Source organism: Plectrocnemia conspersa, unplaced genomic scaffold (genome assembly GCF_051122295.1).
Source record: "Plectrocnemia conspersa isolate PC_06_02 unplaced genomic scaffold, ASM5112229v1 ptg000005l, whole genome shotgun sequence".
In the NCBI taxonomy this organism is placed as follows: domain Eukaryota; kingdom Metazoa; phylum Arthropoda; class Insecta; order Trichoptera; family Polycentropodidae; genus Plectrocnemia; species Plectrocnemia conspersa.
This window is the reverse complement of record NW_028277169.1, coordinates 29,366,122-29,388,661: the sequence shown is the minus strand read 5'-3', so window position 1 is coordinate 29,388,661 and position 22,540 is coordinate 29,366,122. Positions and strand designations below refer to the sequence as shown.

Genomic DNA, 22,540 nt, shown 5'->3' with positions numbered 1-22,540 from the left:
GTTAATTGCCTTCCTGAAATTAGGCAAAACATTTTGGATCTAGCACATGATCTCGGCTTTGAAGGTTTGAACGAACGTGATGTGCTTGATCTACTTGAAGCTGATAGGGAACCCCTTTCATATAAGGAACTCATTCAGTTGCAAGCAGAACCAGCATTTGATGAAGAGACAGAGCCTATTGTATTCAAACAGCTAACATCAAAAAAATTGTCAAGATCGGTTGAATTCTCTAGCCGTAGTATTTATTCATAAGGATTATTTACAAGAAATCCAACATTTTGTCATATGAAACAGCAGAATCTATTCTATAAAACAGAAAATACATGTGTCTGTCACAAGAACTTCCAAACGATGTACAGTAGCGACGTGACATTTGCACATGTCATTTTTATATAAACTATGCTATTTTCAACTTGCAAGATAAACTAAACAGCGACATGCTGACGACAGATTACGTCCAATAGATTAAGACAAGAGACTAAAAATATTGTATACGGGCAAGTAACGAAATAAATTGTAAACAGGATGACTAAAAGCATTTATAATGTATAAATAATGAGTTTGAGGCTATCTCGAGCAGTGTTTTACCTAGTGGTCTAAAACATTTCTTTTAATTTACATTATTGCATAAATAAAGTATTGAGTTTATAAATAATAAATTGTCTTTAATCAAATTATTAATAGTAGCATTTCTCAGAAAAATCTCATAGCGACTAAAGAGTTAAAGTATTTATTTATTATTATTATTTTTATCTTTAACTGTGTTTTATATTTTTCTGGATTCATACATAATTTATTCTCTTGGACATTGTTTTTTCAGTATCTGCCTTTAATAAAAACTTATTATGATTTGTCCCTATATGAATAACACATATGTTTAGTTCGATAAAAAATAAATATATTTTTTTGGCCCCTGGCTCCACCTGTTTCTATTTTCACCAGCCGTCACTGATTATCACTATATGGTGCAATACACGTAAGAATAAAGAAGAAACGCCCACGACTGATACTACAGGACGATTATAAAATGTATTTCATATCATTATCAGTTCTCTGTGGGAAGATTGTGCTAAGATTCTAATTATTGTGCATAGTTTTTATTGTTCATAATTATATTTGAGAAGCCATGGAATGGAATCAAACTTATTCAGTTAAATAACCGCCTGCTTCATAACCATTGCTACGCGATCGCCATGACAAATCCCAAAATATCACAAGATAAAAAATATGTTTTATTAGCGTTTATGTGGTTTGATTCACATTAACTTGCTATCTTCCTACATAATACTAAATATGTATAACATGTATAAGATTAACACGTACCTGGATTATTTGCAATTCGAATAATTATATAAAATCGGTAAATCAATGAAAAATACTTTTATCAACCGATGTCATTGCATTATCGGCCATCTTTTTTATTTTATAAGAATTATTTCAATTATATTTTATGATTACACATTGTAAGCTCTTAAACTTAAAAAAATAACATTATACACGCATTCGATAGTGAGCCTTGTGTATTTTGTTTATTTATATACATAGTAACCATTTTCTAAGAGCATGCGTCTCCAAGGAAATTTAAAATAATTAAATTATTTTTTCTGATTGGTCGAAACGGTTGCGAACTGCGGTTATGCAATAATAGGCTTTATGTATATGTAAATAGATACTATTATTCCATAGCAGATGGACCGTACAGCCCTGGTAGCACTTAAAATAATTATATATAAAAATAAATAAATTATTAGCTCCACTACCTCCTCACCTATTCTATACTCCTGGTAGATTATGACAAAAAACCCGTACAAAATCGGTAGTTTGAAGCGTTTTTTCTTTCTGAATATGCTTTGACGCGACTCTTGAGGTGCATAATTTGCAGAAATTAAAAAAATAGTTTTCCTAATAATTAAAATAATATATTAATTATCAGCTACCTTCTCACTCATATGCACTCCTGGTAGATTATGACAAAAAACCCGTACAAAAACCGCTTCGTGTGTCACAAAATGGTAGTTTTGAGGCGATAATTTTTTAGCATATGCTTCAACGCTATTTTTGTGATTGCAGGAATTAAGAAAAAAACACTTTTTGCAATAATTAAAACAATAAATTAATTGTCTGCTTCATCGATCGACTAATGAGAGATCCCCTAAGGTGCTGCCATTCACAGCCATCACGTCAGTATTACCAGAGTGCCACCTAATTGTTGGCATAATGAATAAATAGGTCTTCACAATAAAATATTTAATTTATCACAAAATCAATTTAACCTAAAAGTAATATTTTAAGTTGAAAGTTAAGTTAAACAGCTACGTGCTACTGCAATAGGTAAAAATATTGTAATAACAGGATGAATAAGAGCAATTATAATTAATACATAATGAGTTTGGATCTATCACGGCAGTGTTTTAGTGGTTTAAATATGTTTGATGTCTATTATATTTAATTTACATAATTGCATAAATAAAGTAGGAGTTTAAAAATGAAATGTCTAATCAAATTATAAATGGTAACGTTTCTCAGAAAAACCTCATAGCATTTTTTTATTTTACTGTATTTTGTATTTATTTCTGGATTTATACATCATTTATTCTCTTAGTCCTGTCTGTATCTCTATTTTTCAGTATGTCTTGATTTGTCACTATACGTATAATTCATATTATGTTAGCAAGGAGATCAAGAGACGAGTAGTGTCACCAAATTCATACTATTTCAGTCTAATAAAACAAATCAAATCGCGGACATTATCTCATCGTACAAAAATATTGCTCTTCAAAACGCTGATCAGACCAATTCTGACATACGATTCAGAGAGCTGGACACTTACCAGGACCGACGAAAGGCTGCTTGACATATTCGAGAGAAAAGTGCTTCGCATGATATATGGCGCTATATACGAGAGCGACGAGTGGCGTATACGAAACAATCGGGAGCTCTACAACCTCTTCCAAGAGGAGTGTTTCCACCTTCATCAGAATTGGAAGACACCAGGAAGGAAGTTGGAAGAAAAATATGATTGTAGCCGGTGTATGTTGTTTAAATAAATGGGATAGCGAACCTAACTTAACAGGCGAACGGTTGATGATGTTCGATTTATATAAAGTTAAAAAATAAGGAAGTGTACCGAGCCAATCAATGTCCGGTATATATTAAGTTTAGTCGTTTAATCGCCGTCGGTGTTCTCCTCCCCATACTGTTAATCTTTCAACATCCTGACTTCTTGAACTCGCATCAAATAAAAATAATATATGCATGTCTTTATTGCTTTACAGCGAATCGCTTAGGTCAGCACATCAGTGCGACAAATAATATTAAGTGAATACTACTTCGTTTTTATTTGGTATTACGGCACTCCAGACGATCGCTTATACTGCCTAGCCCAAGGGGGGTCCGGGGGTCTGGACCCCCCCTTGGTGGAGCGCAGCCGGTGATTTTGTGTTAAATAAATATAAATAACAAAAATTATCTTGCCTTTTGCTTGACAAAATTCTACTCTTTTTACAATCATTTAGAAATTCTCTAGTCAGGAGTAAAATATTGGTTTTAAAAACAAAATCATAAGATAATCAGGTTTAAGGTTAGGTTTACGTAGCTACACGTTTTCTACATACTTACGGATTATCACTCATGGTCTACTCATCAAAATGTCGATGTCGATGAAAGAAAAACAATTTTATTGTAGCTTATAATGAAAAAGTGTATTTCGCAACTTTCAAATCTCTTACAAAAGGGCAGTTTAATCCATTTTAAATATGCACGTATTAATAAAAGGACATGTTTCATAAAACTATCAAGAAATCCAGTCTCACATTTGGCAGACTACAAATAAACGGGACCCGAAATGCTCACCGCTGTCAGACAACGGCGACCGCGGCATACGAACTGGTATATACAATAAATCATTACAAAACGTCTTAATTCCTCGCTTCTATTAAGTCGATTATAATAACGTATTTTATAGCACAAATATCGATAATAATACCCTTACCATGCAATCTCGCTAGCTTAAAATACTTCAATCAGGATTAGCAGTGTGTTTTGTTCGTGATGAAAACAGCGGGTCTGTATAATCGTGTTATTATTTCCATCATAAATTACAAAAGTCTCTCCGTACATTCACAAAGTTAATATAAAGAGAGTCGACAAAAAAAATACATATCCATTTCACATAAACACGGTTTATTAGTGAACGTTGGCAGGAACCGATCGTCGACAATCGAGGGTTGGGGCTCTTTCGAAAAATTTGAGCTTCGAGACAACAATGAAACTGCAATCTGCGTAACTGCATGCGAATCGATTAAATATAGTAATAAAAAATTAAACTACATAAATAAATGCGCATAGATATGGTTAAAAACCCATCGTAACATGTTCAATTTTATTATATTAAGTTAAAAATAAATTACAAAAAAACTGTCATCTTTGGAAAACTTAAAAGAAAAACAGTACAGAGTTGCAGGCCACTGCTCAGTTAAAACGATTATCAAAACAATATAATAGCCCCATATATAGTAGCAAAATAAAAATAGCCAGTTAAGTATGTATATATATTTATGTATATATATGTGTGTATATATGCATGTATTGATACAGTGAACCCGCCGCTGGTGGAGTACTCAGTTGTTCATCTTAGCTGCGGGAAACTATTGGCGGTCAGTCGCGCGGATCTTCTCTTCGACGGCTTCCTGCGACGCTTCTGATAGATCAGTCGCTTGGATAAACTTCTGTATGCCCACCAAAGATTTCTTCAGTGCGTCGAAGGAGCTGAAACGATCAAAATTAACGGTAATTCAGATCGATCAAAAGACGCGTGTTAAAAATAAAGCGACTCACCTAGAGTACAACATCTTCTTCTTAACCTTAGCGGTGTCCGGGCACCACGACATTAGAAACAGTTTCTGCCTCTTGGAGCTCTCAGTCGTACCTTGGCACTGGTGCATGTACTCGAAATCGAAGAGGCCATATCTGTAAAATGATTAGTAGCGTATAAAAAATTGAACTGAACCAATTATGTCTGTCTATCAAATTAAAATCGCAATTTTAATTGTTATGTTATGGCGCTTTTGATGACAATAAAAACATGCAGAAATTTCTCACCTGCATTCTTCGGGTCCGCCCTTTTGGAGGTCGTCCAGAAACTCTTCGTACTGAGCGTTGCGGCTTCCGACAACCTCGACGTCTATCTGCTTCTCGTCGCGGATGTAAAACACCACATAGCGGTGCTTTTTATCCTTCTTAATTTCATCGTATATGGTCTTACAGATATCGGACACAGTCACACCTGACGCCTGAAAGCAGAGAGAGATCGATTATAGGTCGTGCGATAAGCCGTGACAATATGACGAAAATAAATATTTTTTCGAGATCTTTGACCGAGAGCGACGCCAATAAGCTTCCGCGAATCGGGCATGAATTGTCTCCGTCGCGCGAGACGTTTACGTTCTAAAATAAAACAAATCTATTTCGGAGACCCCCTCGAAGTCGAGAGCGTCGGCGCGCGTGAATAAAAAAGACTGGAAGCAGGTTTATAAATACAGAAGCGTGTGCAGCCGATGCGCAAACCCCGAGGCTTCGGCGCGAAGGGCCGGGGGTGAATAACGACAACTGTTTAATCTTCCCGACCGGGCGACGTTCCGCCCCACGAAGAGACGAACTGTATAGCCGCGATCGGGATCTTTATCGGGAGACCGCGGAGGCGGATCTCGCGAAACGATCTAAGCGTGCAATATAAGCCATTCACATATAAATAGTTTCAACCGCCATGCACAACTAAAAATATCGAATAAGCGCAATTCGAGACAATAAAACAAACCAAGAGATGCGGAAGAGCGCATAAATACGAGAGGTCGGTCGCGCGAGATTTATTTCCGTCGCGTCGACTATTTTATTTACTCACAAGAAGGGGACGAAGACCGTAAAATAAATAGATTCAAAAAAGCTTATCGTCGTCGACGACGATGACAAATCGAGTGATAAGCGATCGTACTGTTTATTTTCGATCGGTTTTATCGCGATCGCGGGCAGATATGGCCGTATGCTACCGGAGGAATTCGCGGTCGGCGATTCGGATAGCGGTTTCGTATCCAAAAACGGACGTATAACTTTTACGCGTGTCCGTTTTGTTACGCGCGACGGTTAAAAATTATATTTTTTGCAGTGACGCCATCGTTATGATTCGACCGTGAAAGAATAAATTTACCAACCAGAAAAAAAAACCACAAATAAACTAATAACCAAAATATTATTTAGAACTTAAATAAATTTCACGAAGAAACTACAATGACTATCTCATTTTTTCTACGCTAGTCTTAATTAATACGGATTGATGAGGTTATATGAATTTGACTAAACTCAGTTACTCATCTCACTGAACCGAGTAGCAACAACATTTGGCACTTGTATGTTTTAATGACGCAAGCTGTCTCTCCTTCATGCCAATAACTCGAATAATCTTGGATAAATACAACTAATATAAGTGTTGTAAAATTTTACTTCTTGGGAGCATTAAAAACAGTGACTAAATTGTTATCGATCATTTCTTTAAGTGATTCAAAATAAGTCAATAGCATGTGTATACTTAGTTTATCAGCAATTCAGAAAGGATCCCATGTATTATTTATAAAAGTATTTATTACACAATTTTTGATAGCAGTTAATGAAACTTTATTATAAATTGTTTGAGAGCCACAATAAACTCGTTCATCCGTACCGCAGAGTTAAACCGCAAAATAGTAATTAGAACTTATTTTTTATTAAATATATTTTCGTGAAATCGATTATTGGATATTCAGTTAAATGATCAATAGCAAATAAAAAATGGTTCAAGATCGACTGTTATATTACTACCCCCCCCCCCATCCATGTTCTGCTGTGTTAGAAAAAATATAACTCGAACGTCTTTGTTGTGTTGAAAAAACTTTGCTAATTAATATATTTAGAAAGTAGAAGCAGTGCCTCTACTAGAAATGTCACTTAGGGGGAGGAAAGCAATTGCCCCAGCTTGAAATTGGCAAGAAAAATGCACGTATAATCCATCCAAGATGTTAACGCTCATCATCGTTGTGTTGTGGAAATAAGGGTGCGTGTACGCATGCATGCATACATATACAGTTTTCCGCGAATTTGTTTACACCGATAGTTGAACGTTACCAATACTAAATCAGGGCTGTTTTAAGGGTAGGGAGACGTTGGAAATTGAATTAAAAATTATAATGTGTTATATTTTTATTATAAAGTATTGTCATGTTGTGGTATTTTGTAATCAATGAAACAATTCCTGTATTTTTTTTCCTATTGATATTTTAAAAAAATATTATATTAAACAGATATTCAACCTGGAGAGTGATTCCAAAACTGCTCTCATGTTATTGAATTAAATATGTATGTATATAAATTAAATATGCAAGAAAGTGATATTTTACATTTTCCTCAACAAATTAAATTTAAAAAAAAAAATAATTGAACGTGTAATTTCACATGGTCACCCTAAAATATTTCTCACCGATACTATCGATGAGCGTTCACATCTTGGACGGACTGTAATTTAATGAAATCGAAATATTAAAATAAAAACAACCAGTGACTGGCCAACTTTTGCCCCCCCCCCTTCCGTCCCTAATTTTTAAACCAGAAATTCTCGGGTTATTTCACAAAGAAAATCTAAAAAACACAGTATAAATAAAGCCCCTACAAAACGACCAGTGACTAATGCTGAATATATTTTTTAATGTGTCATTTCAGTGAATCATATCGAAATACGTTTTCATCGGCAGATCTATATTTTTACTAGCGAAAACATAATTTATCTGACATGCCAGTAAATATATATATATTTACATACTTGTAATTTATTTACCCGCAATGTGTAAATGGCACTTCTTCAGATCTTAAAATCTAGGATATATCTGCCAATAATTATTTTAACTTCCATCGATATTTTTTTATTATTTAAAGAGATCTGTTTTTTAAACGTGGAATATGATCTGAATCATTCTGAAAAATGCAGTTTTTATTCTGAAAGCTGAATATCGTTTGAATCAGATCAGAAATATGTTTCTCCTTTCTGTGTAGCACTAAGTTTAAAAATTGCAAATGTTCCATTATGCCAGTAAGGAACAATAAATCTCGTGATTAGTCATCTTTAAGAAATTTTACAAGAGGCTCTAGTTTACTTGAACAAATCGATTAAATACATTGTAAGTTGATAACCACCTCACAATGCAATCTAGAAAATCTTCAAGGAAATTCTTGAACTGGCGATTATTCTTTGCATTTGTTCAAATGTAATTTATAATCTGTAGAACGGTCTTGACAAGATCATATTTTAAATATTTAGCTACCAGATTGTTCACGGTGAATTATGCAATGAAGAGGTATAAACCGCGGAAATCTATAATCACTTTTCAAGAGGCCAATGAGACCTATAATTTTTATCTAACATTGCAGGTGCTACACCAGCATTTTTCATGCTTGATATCGACACCACGAGTTAATTATTTGAGTTCTACTAAATTGAGCATTTCTGCTTTCTTAATTATTTCTGCAGAAACATAACGAGTGTCTGTTACACCTTATTAAATATCAGGTTGTCCCATAAGTCTGCACTTTTTTCTCTTACATTTGCAAAAATGTATATTTTTTATATATTAACGATAATTCTACTATTATTTTGGTGTTTGTTAACAGTAATTGTATCAATGATGCTATTTAGTTACGTGATATTTTCAATCCAATAATCTTAGTTGAGCTGTATTATGCTTTATGAGTTTCAACTCGGTCATAATGAAACAATAGCAGTTAAAAACATCTGTAATGTAACAGGCAGATGCAATTCAATTTAGGAAGTGTCAAATATGATTCTAAAAACTTCGTTCCTGGAATTTTGATAACAAATATCTACGTAAGAGCGGGTTGTTAGTGAGGATATTGGGGCTGCCATAAAAACGATACAGAAGCTAGCACAAAATCTCATCGCGTGACCTAGATTAGCTCAGACATATAAAAAATAGTGTTAATATGCAGAATATTATCTGACAATAATTAATGATTCTAAAACAGTTGATTCTTTTTTAGTTTAACATGCGACATAAAAGGCAGTGGTTGGACGCCAATCAACCCCAAATTTCAACCCCGAGAAAAGTATCACAATCCAATAAGATAATGTTATGCATTGGATATGAAGGGCATAATTAATTACGGCAGGCAGGCAATTATGAGAGACACATAGTATGCTCAGCTAATTCGTTTAAAAGAGACTCATCAGACAATCGGCGCCAGTCGACCACACGCTGGAGATCGCCGATAACAGTGTGGGAGTCCTCTTGAGGTTAAAACCCAAATCCTTGAGGGTAAGTAAACTCTCCGGCTGGCCGTCCGTGGTAATGCGCGAGGCACTACTTATGACGAGCAAAACATAGCAGATAAACGCAAGCTGGGCCAAAGTGCTCAGCCTTTAGGGAACCGCGGGCCAAGGCTGCGACTGAGGCAACATAAACATCTCTCGAAGATCAGGGGGATGGTGTTATAACAAGGATGATACACAATGCACTCGAGAGAAATAATAATGAAACTGATAAATATGTATCTATTACGGGGGGTGGGTCCCGTTCATCGCCACAAGCTGGGTGCCCGCCCATAAGGGTTGGACTCGTAGGGCCCTAGTACAGGTAACAGAAGTGCTCATTGCAATGGAAAAAGTAGTAAGCATCTCATCATACAATAAAAAGAACCGTAATTTTACACCAAGACAGTGCTTGCCTTCATGTATCCAAATAGACGATAAAAAAAATCTTGGGAACTCCTTTCTCACCCACCGTATTCTTCAGACATTGCTCCAAACGACCATCACATATTTAGATCCATGCAACAGGTTTTAGGTAGAAAAAATATTTTACAAAAAATGAATATAAAAAACGACATTAAAAAATTAATTGTTTCAAAAAATATATTATTTTTCGAATCAGATATAAAAAGATTAACACGTGGAAAGAATTGTAGAAAAAGATGGAGAATACATAATTTATTAATAGTATTACACGTTTTAATTTTTAGCTCATATAACTCGCACCTATGGAATAACCTAATATACAAAAGAGCCGCATGCGGCTCGCGAGCCACCATTTGGCCATGTGTGATATATATGTTACTGCACTAATTGCGCGAAAATAGACGGTAATCTTTTATTTTTATCAATTTAATGAGCAATGTTCAATGCAGTGAAGATAAGATTAAAAAAATAAATTAATAGTTGATTATAAATACGAAATATCTCAGATATAATGAAAAATTGAAATAAAAAATATTGATCGGCTCTGGAATAAATAATCTTTAATTCAACAAACAAATTTATATCGATCGAAAGATTATGCTACAAAGAATTAGATCATTAATGTATTGAATCGTTGATTAATTCTATGCTTTTCAGTATTTTACCAGTATTTAATGGGTGCACCAAAATAATATATAGTAGTAATATACGATTTTAAAATATTTTTTTACCGCATAGAAAATATGTCAGATTTTTAGTTATATACGAAATATGATGCGATTTTTTTTGTACGCTACTGTAAGTTTCGCAATTAGTGATCAGAAGAATATGATGGTGTCACTTTCGTCAAATGTTGGCGACCCCGTGTCATTCGGCAAGGTTTTCGACTCGCCGCGGCGATTGTGGCGGAGATAGGCCGTCGAATTATCGCCGCGGCTATGATTCACGGCGAGCGGACCGCGCCCCGGCGGTTGATAACCGCTGGCACGACGCGACGCGACCATATATGGCCGTAACCTGCCGCGTCGAGGAAACCCGCTCGCCGGAACCGAGCGGCAGGCCTTCTTAAACATTTCACGCAGCGGGGGGTTGTTCCGAGCTATTCGCTCTTCTTCTATATTTAGATCGTTCGTCAGCCGTCTCACGCACTCGCGTCGCGCTGCGTGATCTGTTTATTATAATGGCATACTGTGGTGAAGAACGACAAAAAAAATGCATCCAAATACGGAGCGACAAATTTGTATAAATATGGTCTCGTAATTACGGCCGAATATGGAACGAGAGCTAAGAGAAAGAGAAGGTCAGACGTAGCCGAAATGATTTTCATTTTGTGCAGTCATTGTGTTCGCTCTGGCAAAATGTAAAAAATTAAGGCGAAAGTTAAATTTGAATTTATCATTCAATAGAATCGAGCAATACGTAAAAGAGAGATTTTTGGCTTTCGTATAATACACATTTTTACTAGTGTTGATAAATATGAGAAAAAGTAGAATTACAGAAAACTTCAAATAGTATAATTATAAACAAAAAGTCAAATCGGTACACTCAGTATGAAAAAAATACGATAAAGCCGAACAATAAAGACTGATAATGATAAGGTGCTTGAAGTTATGAATCATTCATTGCTACAGTCATACTATTCCTACGTATTTATATTACATTCTCAAATAGCATCGGCATGTCGGTTGCTTCTAATTACGTCTTATTTCATAAACGAGTTAAGCTCTGAAAAATATATGATCGTGCACGTATAAAATTTATTACGAGCGACCATGAAGTCGCGTATTTTAATCCCTAAATGATCTAAGACAATCTCTAAAGTTTTGCGCAAGGTCGGGATCGGACAGACTATAAATCTGTTAACCGTGACTGCTGCTGCGTAAGAAAAGCCGCCTAGGAAATGCGAAGGTCGAATCGATCGTCGAATTACATGCACAATTGCCAAACTATACCGACCGTTCGTTATCGCAAAACTTGAAAGATTACAGTGTTGATTTATGATTTTTAACCTTCTGCTAAAACTCGTTTCGCGGCAGAGGCTTCGAATCGCTAGAAGAGCATAGAAAAAATCAATTGCGTAAACTCGGTTGACGTGTCGTCATTATGACTAACGAGATTTCGCAGTCGTGAATAATTCGCGAACTAAATTAAAATACAGCCAGAGATTTTATCCCCGTTTGTTGACAGCGAAACCGGATCGAAAGCGAGTTCGCGATATTCTCGCCTGTCACTAGAACCGCAAACGAGGGGTACTCGTTTCGTCGAGACTAAAAAGGGAAGGAGAATTAGGGGCGATAACTCCATCCGTCTAGACACGCAGCTAGGCTGGAGACGTGCGTCGGAAATAGCTCTTTTTCAATTGCATCTGACTGACATAGTGAGGCGGTATTAATAAATAGGTTGCTCACCTCTGCACAAAAAACGCATGAAAGTCAAAACGAAATCGTTCTTTAATTGCACGGCATTAAGATTCATTATCGCTCGAGTGCGGATATTTAATTTGTTATCGAGCTTTTGTATCCATATATTATATTTAATAACGATTAAAACACCGCGCAACTATAATGAAAGTACGGCAAAACCTTTTCGTGGTGCCAATTACATACATATTAAAATAATATTTGATACAGTAAGGTGACCGACCAGACGTCCTCGAACAAAAATTTCCAAAATTTCTTTAGAGGCTGGATATTATCAAAATCTGGTCATGTAATATAAACTCAATATCCATTTTCCTCCTATGTCTCGATATTTAAATATCATTTTTAATATGACAAATATACTAAATTATTATGTTTGTTACAGATTTATTATCATTTTTTAAGGTTAATTGCGACGCGTAGTTTAAATTTGCTGGGAACAATTTTTTTTATCACAAAAAATAAATTAACTGATTATTTGTTAATAATAGAAAGTGTTTGGTTTTTAACAAATATAAAAATTGAAATTGTAAATACGTCATGTGGAAACATTTATTAAATTTGTTTCGAGTTTTTTGATACTCCTACTTTCAACAATTTCTCACCAATCAAAATGTTACCATTTTAGAAAATGTGTACTAATTATAATGTAGACCCAAAGGCCTCATTTTAAAATGTACATCTTATTTTATTAAATAAAAAAAAGCTTTTTTTTCCAGATATTTTGATCGAATAAAAGTGGTTTTATTTCCTTGCAAATTTTTTAACAAGCATAAAAAAAGGAAAAGCCGACTTCGGAGCACTACTAGGAAAATAATAATGACAGAATTTTGTGTTTAAAATTAATTGTATCGTTTTAAATCCCAGCAAAATAATGTTTAGTAAGCATGATATTCCATACAAATAGGAAAATCTTATTTATCCATCGATTCTGGTGGTTGAAAACAAGGTTTCAATGGCATAAGACAAAATAGGTATTTTCCTGTTACCGGGGGTTAAATTTTTTCTAAGAAAATATTTATTTAATATACAATTATAAATGACTTTTTAAAGTAGATTCGTTGCAGCGAGTTATGCATGGGGTGTTCACTGTTCTGACCAACGCTCACGCTCACTTAATTTGTTTAAATTATAATTCGTATTTATGTAGCAAAACAACGTTTTGCTACATAAATACGAGCGACAGCGAGTGAACACCCCATGAATAACTCTCTGCAACAAATCTACTTAAAAAATGGCCTTTATAATTGTATATAAATAAACAAATGTGTAAACAAATGAATCGATATTTTTTATAATAAACTTGACCCTCTATAACATGGTTAAACTTCACCAGATGACGGTCTACATTTTAATAAAAAATAATGAACTGTGCCATAAACTAACAACGCTTGACGAAAACGAGGCAAAGGGGTTGTGTTACCGGGCACAAAACCGTTATCGCGAGCATGGCACACATGTTGTGTCATCGGACAAAATAATTGATTATAAAAATGCAATTAACAATGTTTTTCAAAACAACAATAACTACTAGCATCAGGTTATTTCTTTGCATATTTACATATGTGATTTTAACGGATTTTTTTTTAATTTTGCCATAAGCTATATATTCATATTCTACCCCGGCATATGTTCATATCATCAAGTACCCATCATTTCTCAGGATAATAATAAGTACCTCTCTTTCTATTGGCTTGTGACATACGTCTTGCATGAGATTTTTTTATTACAAAAAACGCAAAAAACTAATATGTTTTGAACTAAGATTATAAACGTTATCATTGACGATATGGCGGGAATACACCTGCCGAAACATGAGCAATTTAAATTATTTTTTCATATCAATTAAACGTATTCCTAATTTCGTTAGAACAAGCACGAGGATTAGCGATTATTGCATCCTCGCATTAGCACGGTGCATAAGACATCGAATCATTTCGTTTCCGGAAAATAGAAAGATTATATCATCTGAGGATAAGCAAAATCGAAAACAGTCAAAGAAATATAAATTTATTTAGTTGCAAATATCATATTATAGTGTGATTTTTGAAACAAGCTCGTTTAGATAAAAATCGATAAAAAAAAGTATGGGGCGGACCGCATGGAAAAAAGGTCGGCGATCGCTGGTCGCGGCGTGAATCATCCGAGACGCGCCGCCTCGCGAAGTCGAACAGTCGGGTAGCCGTGAACATGATCATGACCTGCGGGACGAAACGGCGACCCCGCGCATCGGAACGGAGACGCGACCGACGCCGCCGATTCGCACTGCGCATGATTCATCCGGCGACCGTCAGGGGCGCTCAACCGCGATCGATCGGACGCCGGTGCCGGTGCCGTAGCCTGCTGCCGGCAATTTATATAACTTCAATCGACAAAAACGACACCGATCGTCGAAAATGTCCGCGAAACGCCGCCCCGGAGCGCCCGTCCCGTCGGGGGCGAGAACTTCCGCCGCGGGGCGGGGAGGAATCGATGCCGGCCGGCGAGGGCGAGGGCCGACCGCGAAGGGGCGCCGCCCTCGTCGAAACGACGCCCCCGAGACCGTACAAGCGCTCGGGCGAAAAACGGAAAGACGAACGACGGCCACTCACCATGTCTGCAGAGCGGTCTTCGACGGAGCTGTGGCGGCGATCGCACCCACCCGAGATCCGCCGACGACACTAAAAAATGAGCCGCCCCACTCCCATTTTGACGGCTGGCCACACCGACGCGAGGACGCCTATTCCCATATATGGGCATGCATTCGTGCGTCTCGTCGTCGGTTTCCCCCAGAGAATGCAATCTCAAAATTCAAATATCATTTTTAAATACTACCCGACACTCTAACGAACGTTGTTGCGGCGCAAATAAAATTTTAGCGAACGATCGAATTTATTTTGCACTTGGCCATAACGCAGTATAAAACGACCATCGAAACTTTTATTGTCACTCTTTTGCTAATACAAATACTTAATTATTTAATCAAAATGTTATTAAACTAAATCGAACTTTTCCCTCTAAAATCTAAAAGAGATCTATGTAAACTAGTACAAATTTAAAAAAACAGTATAAGTTATTAAAAAAATAGGAGTGCAAATAACTGCTAGAAAATATTTATCTATGAGCTTCAATGTTCCAAAATATTTATTAAAATACATGTGCATCGCATAACAGCTTTACGCTAATGTAAGGTAACCAGACGTTCTCTTCTAAAGAGGATTGTCCTCTTTTAGTTATTTTTTGTCATCCTTGAACAAAAATGATTAAAGTAACCATTTTTAACTCCTGCAGCATTGCTAAATGAACAAAAAATTCCAAGACGACCTTTTTATTTTTAGTTTCATCTTATAATTTTATCAAAACGTTAGCTAGTACAACATGTTCAGAAAAAACTATATATAGAATATTTCTTAAAATTAACGGCTAAACCTGAATAAGAACAAATCTATACTAAATATCATGTTGACGCCTGTTTCGCCAATTGTATGCGTTCGTGAACGCCATCTTATGACGTTCGGAAATGTCTATATTTGACAAACCAGTACATATTCAAACGAAATAAAATATGAAATTAAAAAAAATCATTTATAAAAAATATGCAGTGGTGGTTTAAAGAGCTCCAGAAACACAAGTTTAGTGTGGAAAGGGCCTTCTCTAGCTTGAAGTTTATTCTAGAATATAATATAAATAGTTTAAATGAAAATAGGTTGAAAGATATTTTAGTAATTAGAAGTACCTTTCATATTATAACTAAGAATCCTGTATACTTCAATCGTAAATATACGAGTTTGTTTCGTTTAATGAATTATATAATTATCATATATTATATACATAAATTTATTACCTTGCACTAAATAATTGATAGTATGCACTTTGTACACACAAATATAAATTTTAATAATTTGCACTAAAAATTGGTTAGTATGCACTTTGTACATAAACATAAATTTGAATACTTTGCACTAAAAATTTGAAAAATTAAAATGCACTTTGTACGCTCAAACTTGAATTTAGTATTTTGCACTTTGAAGCAGATCTTTTTGACATGGTATCTACAAATTTATTTGTTATTTGTTTTATTTTTTTAAAACGATCAGAGGTTCTCAACATTTAATTTAATTATTAAATATATACCAGTAGTAAAACATTAGTGGGATCATTCAATGCAAAGTACATATTCATTTTTAGTGGAAATTATTTATTCAGTAACATAATTTGTTGAATAATTTATTTTTCTTGCAGTATATTTGTTATTAGTGAAAACGATTAAAAAAAGTGTTACTAATTTAAAAAAAGTGCATTTAAAAACAAGTCGATAAAAATCATTAATGATTTGAAAACAAAGTTTATTTTTCAACATACATTTAGGCGCCTGTCCCTGAAAACCGCCAGTTTTATTATGCTGTGAAGTGGTGACCTCATTTTTGTCGGAAAAGCACTCACTTGAAAGGTGTAGAATAAATAGAAATAGCTAGGAGCAAGGCTAAAAGTAAATTGGGGATGCTTGAATTTAGCCCAACGTGTCTAGTGGCGAACGTTGTAAATCCATAGAATCATTTTGAGAGGAATGCTGATCGCTTGTCAAATGGCAGCAATAATTTTTTTAGGATATTGTGTTAGGATTCGGATGTTAAGAGGCTGGAACGTTGTAAGCAGAATGCCTTGGCAATCCCACAAAACTGTTAACATGATTTTTCCTGTGGCTGACTGAATCTGTCTTCAATCTTTTAGAGAATCTTGTACTCAATTGACAGGGAAACTATAAATTGGCAGGGTTTCTTTGCCGAAAAAGTGGTATAATGTATTGCCGCTTAATAATGTTACCCTCATTGAGAGGCGCTACTATTTTGCAACAGCTGCGTTTTACAATTTATAGAGTATACATTAACTTTTGAAATAATACTACAATTTATTATTACGAAATAAAAACATTTATTAATTAAAAAAATATATATAGAAATAAAAGCATGTTCAAGAGGAACCAACATATTTGTGGTATTTATTATATTCGTCGTTTATTTTTTGGAACATGATTCGGCTAGAATCGGTCATGTTTCTCATCAAGAAGCTCCTTGCGTAATTATCCAAAAGTTGCATCAAAGAATTGATACAATTTTGCAAATGGAACTTGATCATAGGATAAACGGACACCTTTTGGAAATACATTATGATATCAGCTATTAAAAATGGGGCGAGTCTTGTGATGTCTTGCTTCACATTTTTCGCCATGATTTGGGTTATTCTGTAAAATAAACATATTTTTTATAAATTTAATTAGAATGCATTTAAAAAATGAATTAGTTTAATTACCGCTCAATGCTGAGGCTCAATTTAACCAATTTTTCAATATCTTTGGGACTTAGCGATTGGTCGGAATTACTCTTCAAACATAGTGATTCGATTAATTTTCTAAAAGCGACGAAAAATGGTGGCCATCTAAAATTTAAAATGATTATTATGTAGAGAATATAAATAATTAAAAATCACGAGATGATCAATACCTATCTTGAAGAATTTCAGAACGATGACAGAGAAGCGAATTAAGTAGTCGAGTGCATTTTCCGAATAAAATGCAATACACGTCTACCGGATCAGATGAAATGTTTTCGTGGTTATTGAATTGAGAGCAAATCATCGTAGGCATCGGAATGATTATGTCTATCAAGTAATTTGATAGGATCATCTGAAACGTCATAAATAAATTATAGTAATCTAATGATTGATTTTTATATCTTAAGAGTATATCAAAATAATTACTTTTTTGGTGTTGATAAATTCTGTGATTATATCTATGTATATTAAAGTGATTTCGTAATCATTGCTTTTTTTAGTATTCGGATGTTTTTCATTAACAATATCGTCATTTACGCCTTGATCGTTTTTAATGTTTAATGTATTTGAAGATCTATCCATATATTTTAGCCATAAGAAAAACTTTTTGGTCATTTGTTTGACAATTGAGGATCTTGCTTCATTTTTACCGGACGCTTTAAGATTCGCTTTCAAAAAGCAGGACCACAGTTTTTGTATAACATGCGATACTTCAGTCGACGTACAAGAAAAAGAGCTGTCTTCGGACTAAAAATTATAATTTTAATATTAAATATAATCTATACTTTTAATAAAGATGTTTATATAATCACCGTAATGTTTTTGCTTCCGATCAGTTCTTTTGTGAGATGGGTGTTGAAAAATTTAGTATCACTCGACTCGCAAGTCAAAGTTACGTTTTCTAGCACTATACTAGTGACTTCCACCCATCCGGGTTCGGTTTTCTTTAGATTGTTTTCCAGATAAGATTTAGAAGTGCTCCATATTTGAGAAAAAAATGTTTGCTCATAGCTTTGTGGAAGACTTGTCGATAGAATTTTATAATGGTGCAAGATTACGTTGATTAATTTTGAACTGCCCTTAGCGTGGAACAAGTCCAAATTTTTATCGACCGATGTCTCAAGCTGAAATATATAAATTCGTTAAAAATTTGAAGCACAGGTAAAACGAGTATTGAGTGAGTAAAACTTACAGCAAGTTTTAAGAAGAATTCAAGAGATTTGGTCAATTTTTTCAATTTTTTACTGTCGTTAGATTTGCAGTGAAACATTAACAGGATTGAATATGATTCCAAGATATTTGTTACACATTTTTGTGACGCCAATGATGTGTTTGATTCAAAACCTTTAATATATTTGTATAATACTTCCATTGATTTATTACAACAATCAGTAGTTATAGCTCTCATTTCTCCCGTCATACTCGATTTTTTAAGGTTTGATACAACTATCAATAGTAACGATAACATTTGAAAAGATTCCTTGGTAAAGATGTCGACCGATTCATATTTTTCGGCATTACAATCGTTCACTAAAACATTAACGATTTCAACAATTCCGCTCAAATTCTCTTTAACGACTGTTCCAATCAAGATGTTTTTCATTAAATCGTATTTATTGAAGTTCTGATCGTTTGACGATGATAATAATTTAAATAAATCATTTTCTATTAATTGTAAGAAAAACGGTGACGAAAATACATCAACGAAATTCGGTAATTTAAACGATAGTTCAAATAGCTTCATCAAAATAGATTTACAAATCTGGTACAATGATTTACATTCTTCATTATTGGATACTAATAGAATAACAGTGAACATTAAACTGTTATGTAAATTTTCACTCAAGAACTGTATCGGTAAATCGTTTAATATTGTCAGAGATTGAACGATTTCTTCTATATCATTTGATATATCACATTCAGACATTTTAGTGTGATACTCTTTATAACTTTGAACGGATTTCATAAGTTGTCTGATGTTAAAGTCGTCTAGATCTGATGACTCATATAATGAGAAATACTGTTTGGTGATTTTCTTTTTATCAAATTTTTTCCATATGTTTCTGAGCAATTCTAGCATTACCATCGAAAGCAGATCCTTTTTGCTTTCAACGCAGTTTATTTTAAACATATCAATGAACGACGTAAGAGTTTCCTCTCTATTTTGTTTATCTAAGTTAATGAGAGCGACCACAATATTTTTTGATATTAACTTTAGTTCCAGCAAAGTCAACTTGCTGAACAAGATGTTAGCGTATATATTATTTTTCAATAAAATAAATAGAATTTCATTAAAATTTTCTAAAATATAATTTTTAGAATTCTCGAAAACTATCTGAGAGCGTTCAGAATCATTTTTGTTAACAATCGACATAATACAATTTTGGATTATTAAATTGTACTGAAATCATAAAAGTCAGTTTAATAAGTAAATCATAAAATATCAATACTTAGAAATCGAGTTTAACTTACCATAAGTTGTTTAGATTTAACATCATCATGCTTTAATATGAACTTATATACTTTCTTCCACTGATGAGCTGACATATAGTCATGTAATAAATTCAGATTAAATATATGGAATGTATCATTTGAAGAATTGTCATCGTCGTTTGTATCATCTTTGTAGTATGGTTGATACCTATGTAATAGTAGCTTCAAATGTCCATAATTTTGGCATAGATTGAGAAACAATCTTGTCAATTTAATTTCCTAAAAAAATATTTTTTATAATACAGATATTTAAATGCTACAATACAATAATATATAAAAAATAAATACTTCTGGAAATTTATAGATGACATTTCCAAATCTAACTAAACATTCTGACCCCACACCTTTGAATAATTCGTCAAATTTCTGATAAATTGTTTCAGGTACGTCTTCATCTGCAATCTTGCTGTATTGTAAATATGATACTAATAACGAACATAGAATTTCAGTCAATACAATAGTAGATGGATCTGAAATTAATACAAAAAATGTTAACAGCAGTTGATTCATTAAAAAAATATTCTAAAACGACATACTTGTATTTCCATTTTCCAGTTTTGATATACCATATTCATTTAAATAATTTATGAGTATCTTTAAAACGTTTGTGTGCTGCCAAGAAACCAAATCTGAGCTCAACTGTCCGAACGTGTTACAAAACTCTTCCGGAAACATGTCTTGTGATGAAATAATTTTATTTTGTACTTCATCAGTACTTTCTCCCATTTCAATGAGCTTTTTATACTTTTTAGTTAATTTTTGTTGCTCCTCGTCATGTGATTCCAAAGTTAATTTGATTTTTGGTAACAATCTCGTTAAAAATTCCAAACCTCGACTCATTTTGAACATTATATCAATTATCGTTATCAAAGTTTCGGAATACGATTCGTTAAAATAATTACGCTTCTTCTGTATCATAATATTCGGTAAAAGAACCTCCATCAGAGGTTCAAGAATTGACGGATCAAGTAAAAACGCCTGTTTTATAATCGTCAAAGTTAAATCATCGAAGCTTTCAAAGATTACGTTTACAGTAACCTCTTGAAAAAATGTAATAAAAACTTTTTTTTCATCTTCTGTCTTATTGAAATCATGTTTTATATTCAAATTCATGTTGAATTTAGAAAGAAGTTGAAGATTCGCAAAGTGCAACTTTTTAACAGTGTCTCTGTCAAAATTCACTGAAGATATTTCTTTCGGTATATCTAAATATTCTTGTTCAACTCCTAATACCTTGTACAGAATCGAATTAAACAAGAATAATAATATTTCATCACTTTTAAAAGAATATACTATCAGGTTGAGAAAGCGAGCGAATTGTTCGACTTTTATCGAATCCGGCTTCTTCAGAATAAGGTCCATCATTGCTACAATAGGTCTTAAATTCTCACCCGTTTTTTCAATTAAACTATTCAAATCGCCCTTAGAAATAAGAGTAGTAATATATTTTTTATACAACGGAAGCGAATAATTGGGAAAAGCAATCATTTGACATAAACTGAAAGCTTGAAAAGATACAGTATCATCATCGGATAATTCTAATATTTCCCACAATAACTGCGACTGCAAAAATGGTTCAACCAAAGCTGTTTTTTTATTGATGCTTTTAATATAATTTCGCAAGCTAAGAAAAGTGTTTTTAATGAACTTTCCATATTGATCTTTTTTGCGAATATTCTCAGTCAAAGTTTTTTGACATAACACAACGTTAAAAAATAGTTCTTTGATGAGTATAAAAAACTGGCAGATAAATTCATTATAAGAATTATAAATTGTGGTATTATCTATCAAAATACTACAACATTCAAATAGTTCTACATTGTAATCCGTAACAGTGTTATTAACTATCATTTCTTTACTACATTCTTGCAGATGCTTTGACAGAATCTGTAATAAAAATATGATTTTCATGTTTATTTTTAAAAATAAGTATATTTAAAAAAAAATACCTTTAAAAGCTGCGTTTTATTATACGTTGAACATGCTTTAAAATTAATCTCTTTAAATAAATGATTTAAAGACGAGAATAGATTATTTGTAGCCACATCTTCAAAGCTAGACAATTTATCACAGAGCCATTGAACGACGACATCCTCCTTATTGGCAATAGTCAATAGTGGATATGATAGAGCGTTTTCAGCAAGTTTTAATCTCTTCTTTATGGGTATTTCTTCATAATCTAACCTGCGTTTTAGTTCTGAAATAAAACACTTTTTATTGCCTTAAAATAATACTAAATAGTACTAAAATTTGTATTAGTTTTTATATTGATTTTATTGTAAACACAAAATATAATGCTTAACATAGTTTAATTAGAATAAATACGTATTAAAATATGTATTTTCATAGGTTAAAATAATTTCAAACCTGACGCGAGAGACATGTTGTCAAAATGCACGTGTGTGAAAAGTTGCCATAATAATAAAATATTCAGATGATGGCAATAAATAATTATAATAACAATACTTATTACCTCCAATCTTATTTTATTTTAAGAAATTAATATTTTTTAGGTTAAAACTACATTTTGTAACATTTGTTATTTGAA

General features: G+C 33.6%; 2 protein-coding genes across 2 annotated transcripts; both read right to left on the bottom strand.

Moving 5' to 3' along the window:
- Window positions 1–3,674: 3,674 nt before the first annotated feature.
- On the bottom strand, window positions 3,675–14,851 carry tsr (Cofilin/actin-depolymerizing factor homolog tsr). The gene is made up of 4 exons (XM_088186947.1): window positions 14,781–14,851; window positions 5,101–5,291; window positions 4,837–4,968; window positions 3,675–4,767 (listed from the first exon to the last, which is right to left on the bottom strand). The coding sequence occupies exons 1-4, from the start codon at window positions 14,781–14,783 to the stop codon at window positions 4,647–4,649; spliced, it is 447 nt and encodes a 148-aa protein (XP_088043073.1). The 5' UTR covers window positions 14,784–14,851; the 3' UTR covers window positions 3,675–4,646.
- Window positions 14,852–17,076: 2,225 nt separating this feature from the next.
- Window positions 17,077–22,406, bottom strand: LOC148235397 (uncharacterized). The gene is made up of 11 exons (XM_088186340.1): window positions 22,360–22,406; window positions 21,942–22,189; window positions 20,529–21,879; window positions 20,281–20,462; window positions 19,972–20,211; window positions 18,692–19,900; window positions 18,312–18,623; window positions 17,926–18,246; window positions 17,670–17,851; window positions 17,479–17,604; window positions 17,077–17,410 (listed from the first exon to the last, which is right to left on the bottom strand). The coding sequence occupies exons 1-11, from the start codon at window positions 22,373–22,375 to the stop codon at window positions 17,140–17,142; spliced, it is 4,458 nt and encodes a 1,485-aa protein (XP_088042466.1). The 5' UTR covers window positions 22,376–22,406; the 3' UTR covers window positions 17,077–17,139.
- Between the last annotated feature and the right edge of the window lie 134 nt (window positions 22,407–22,540).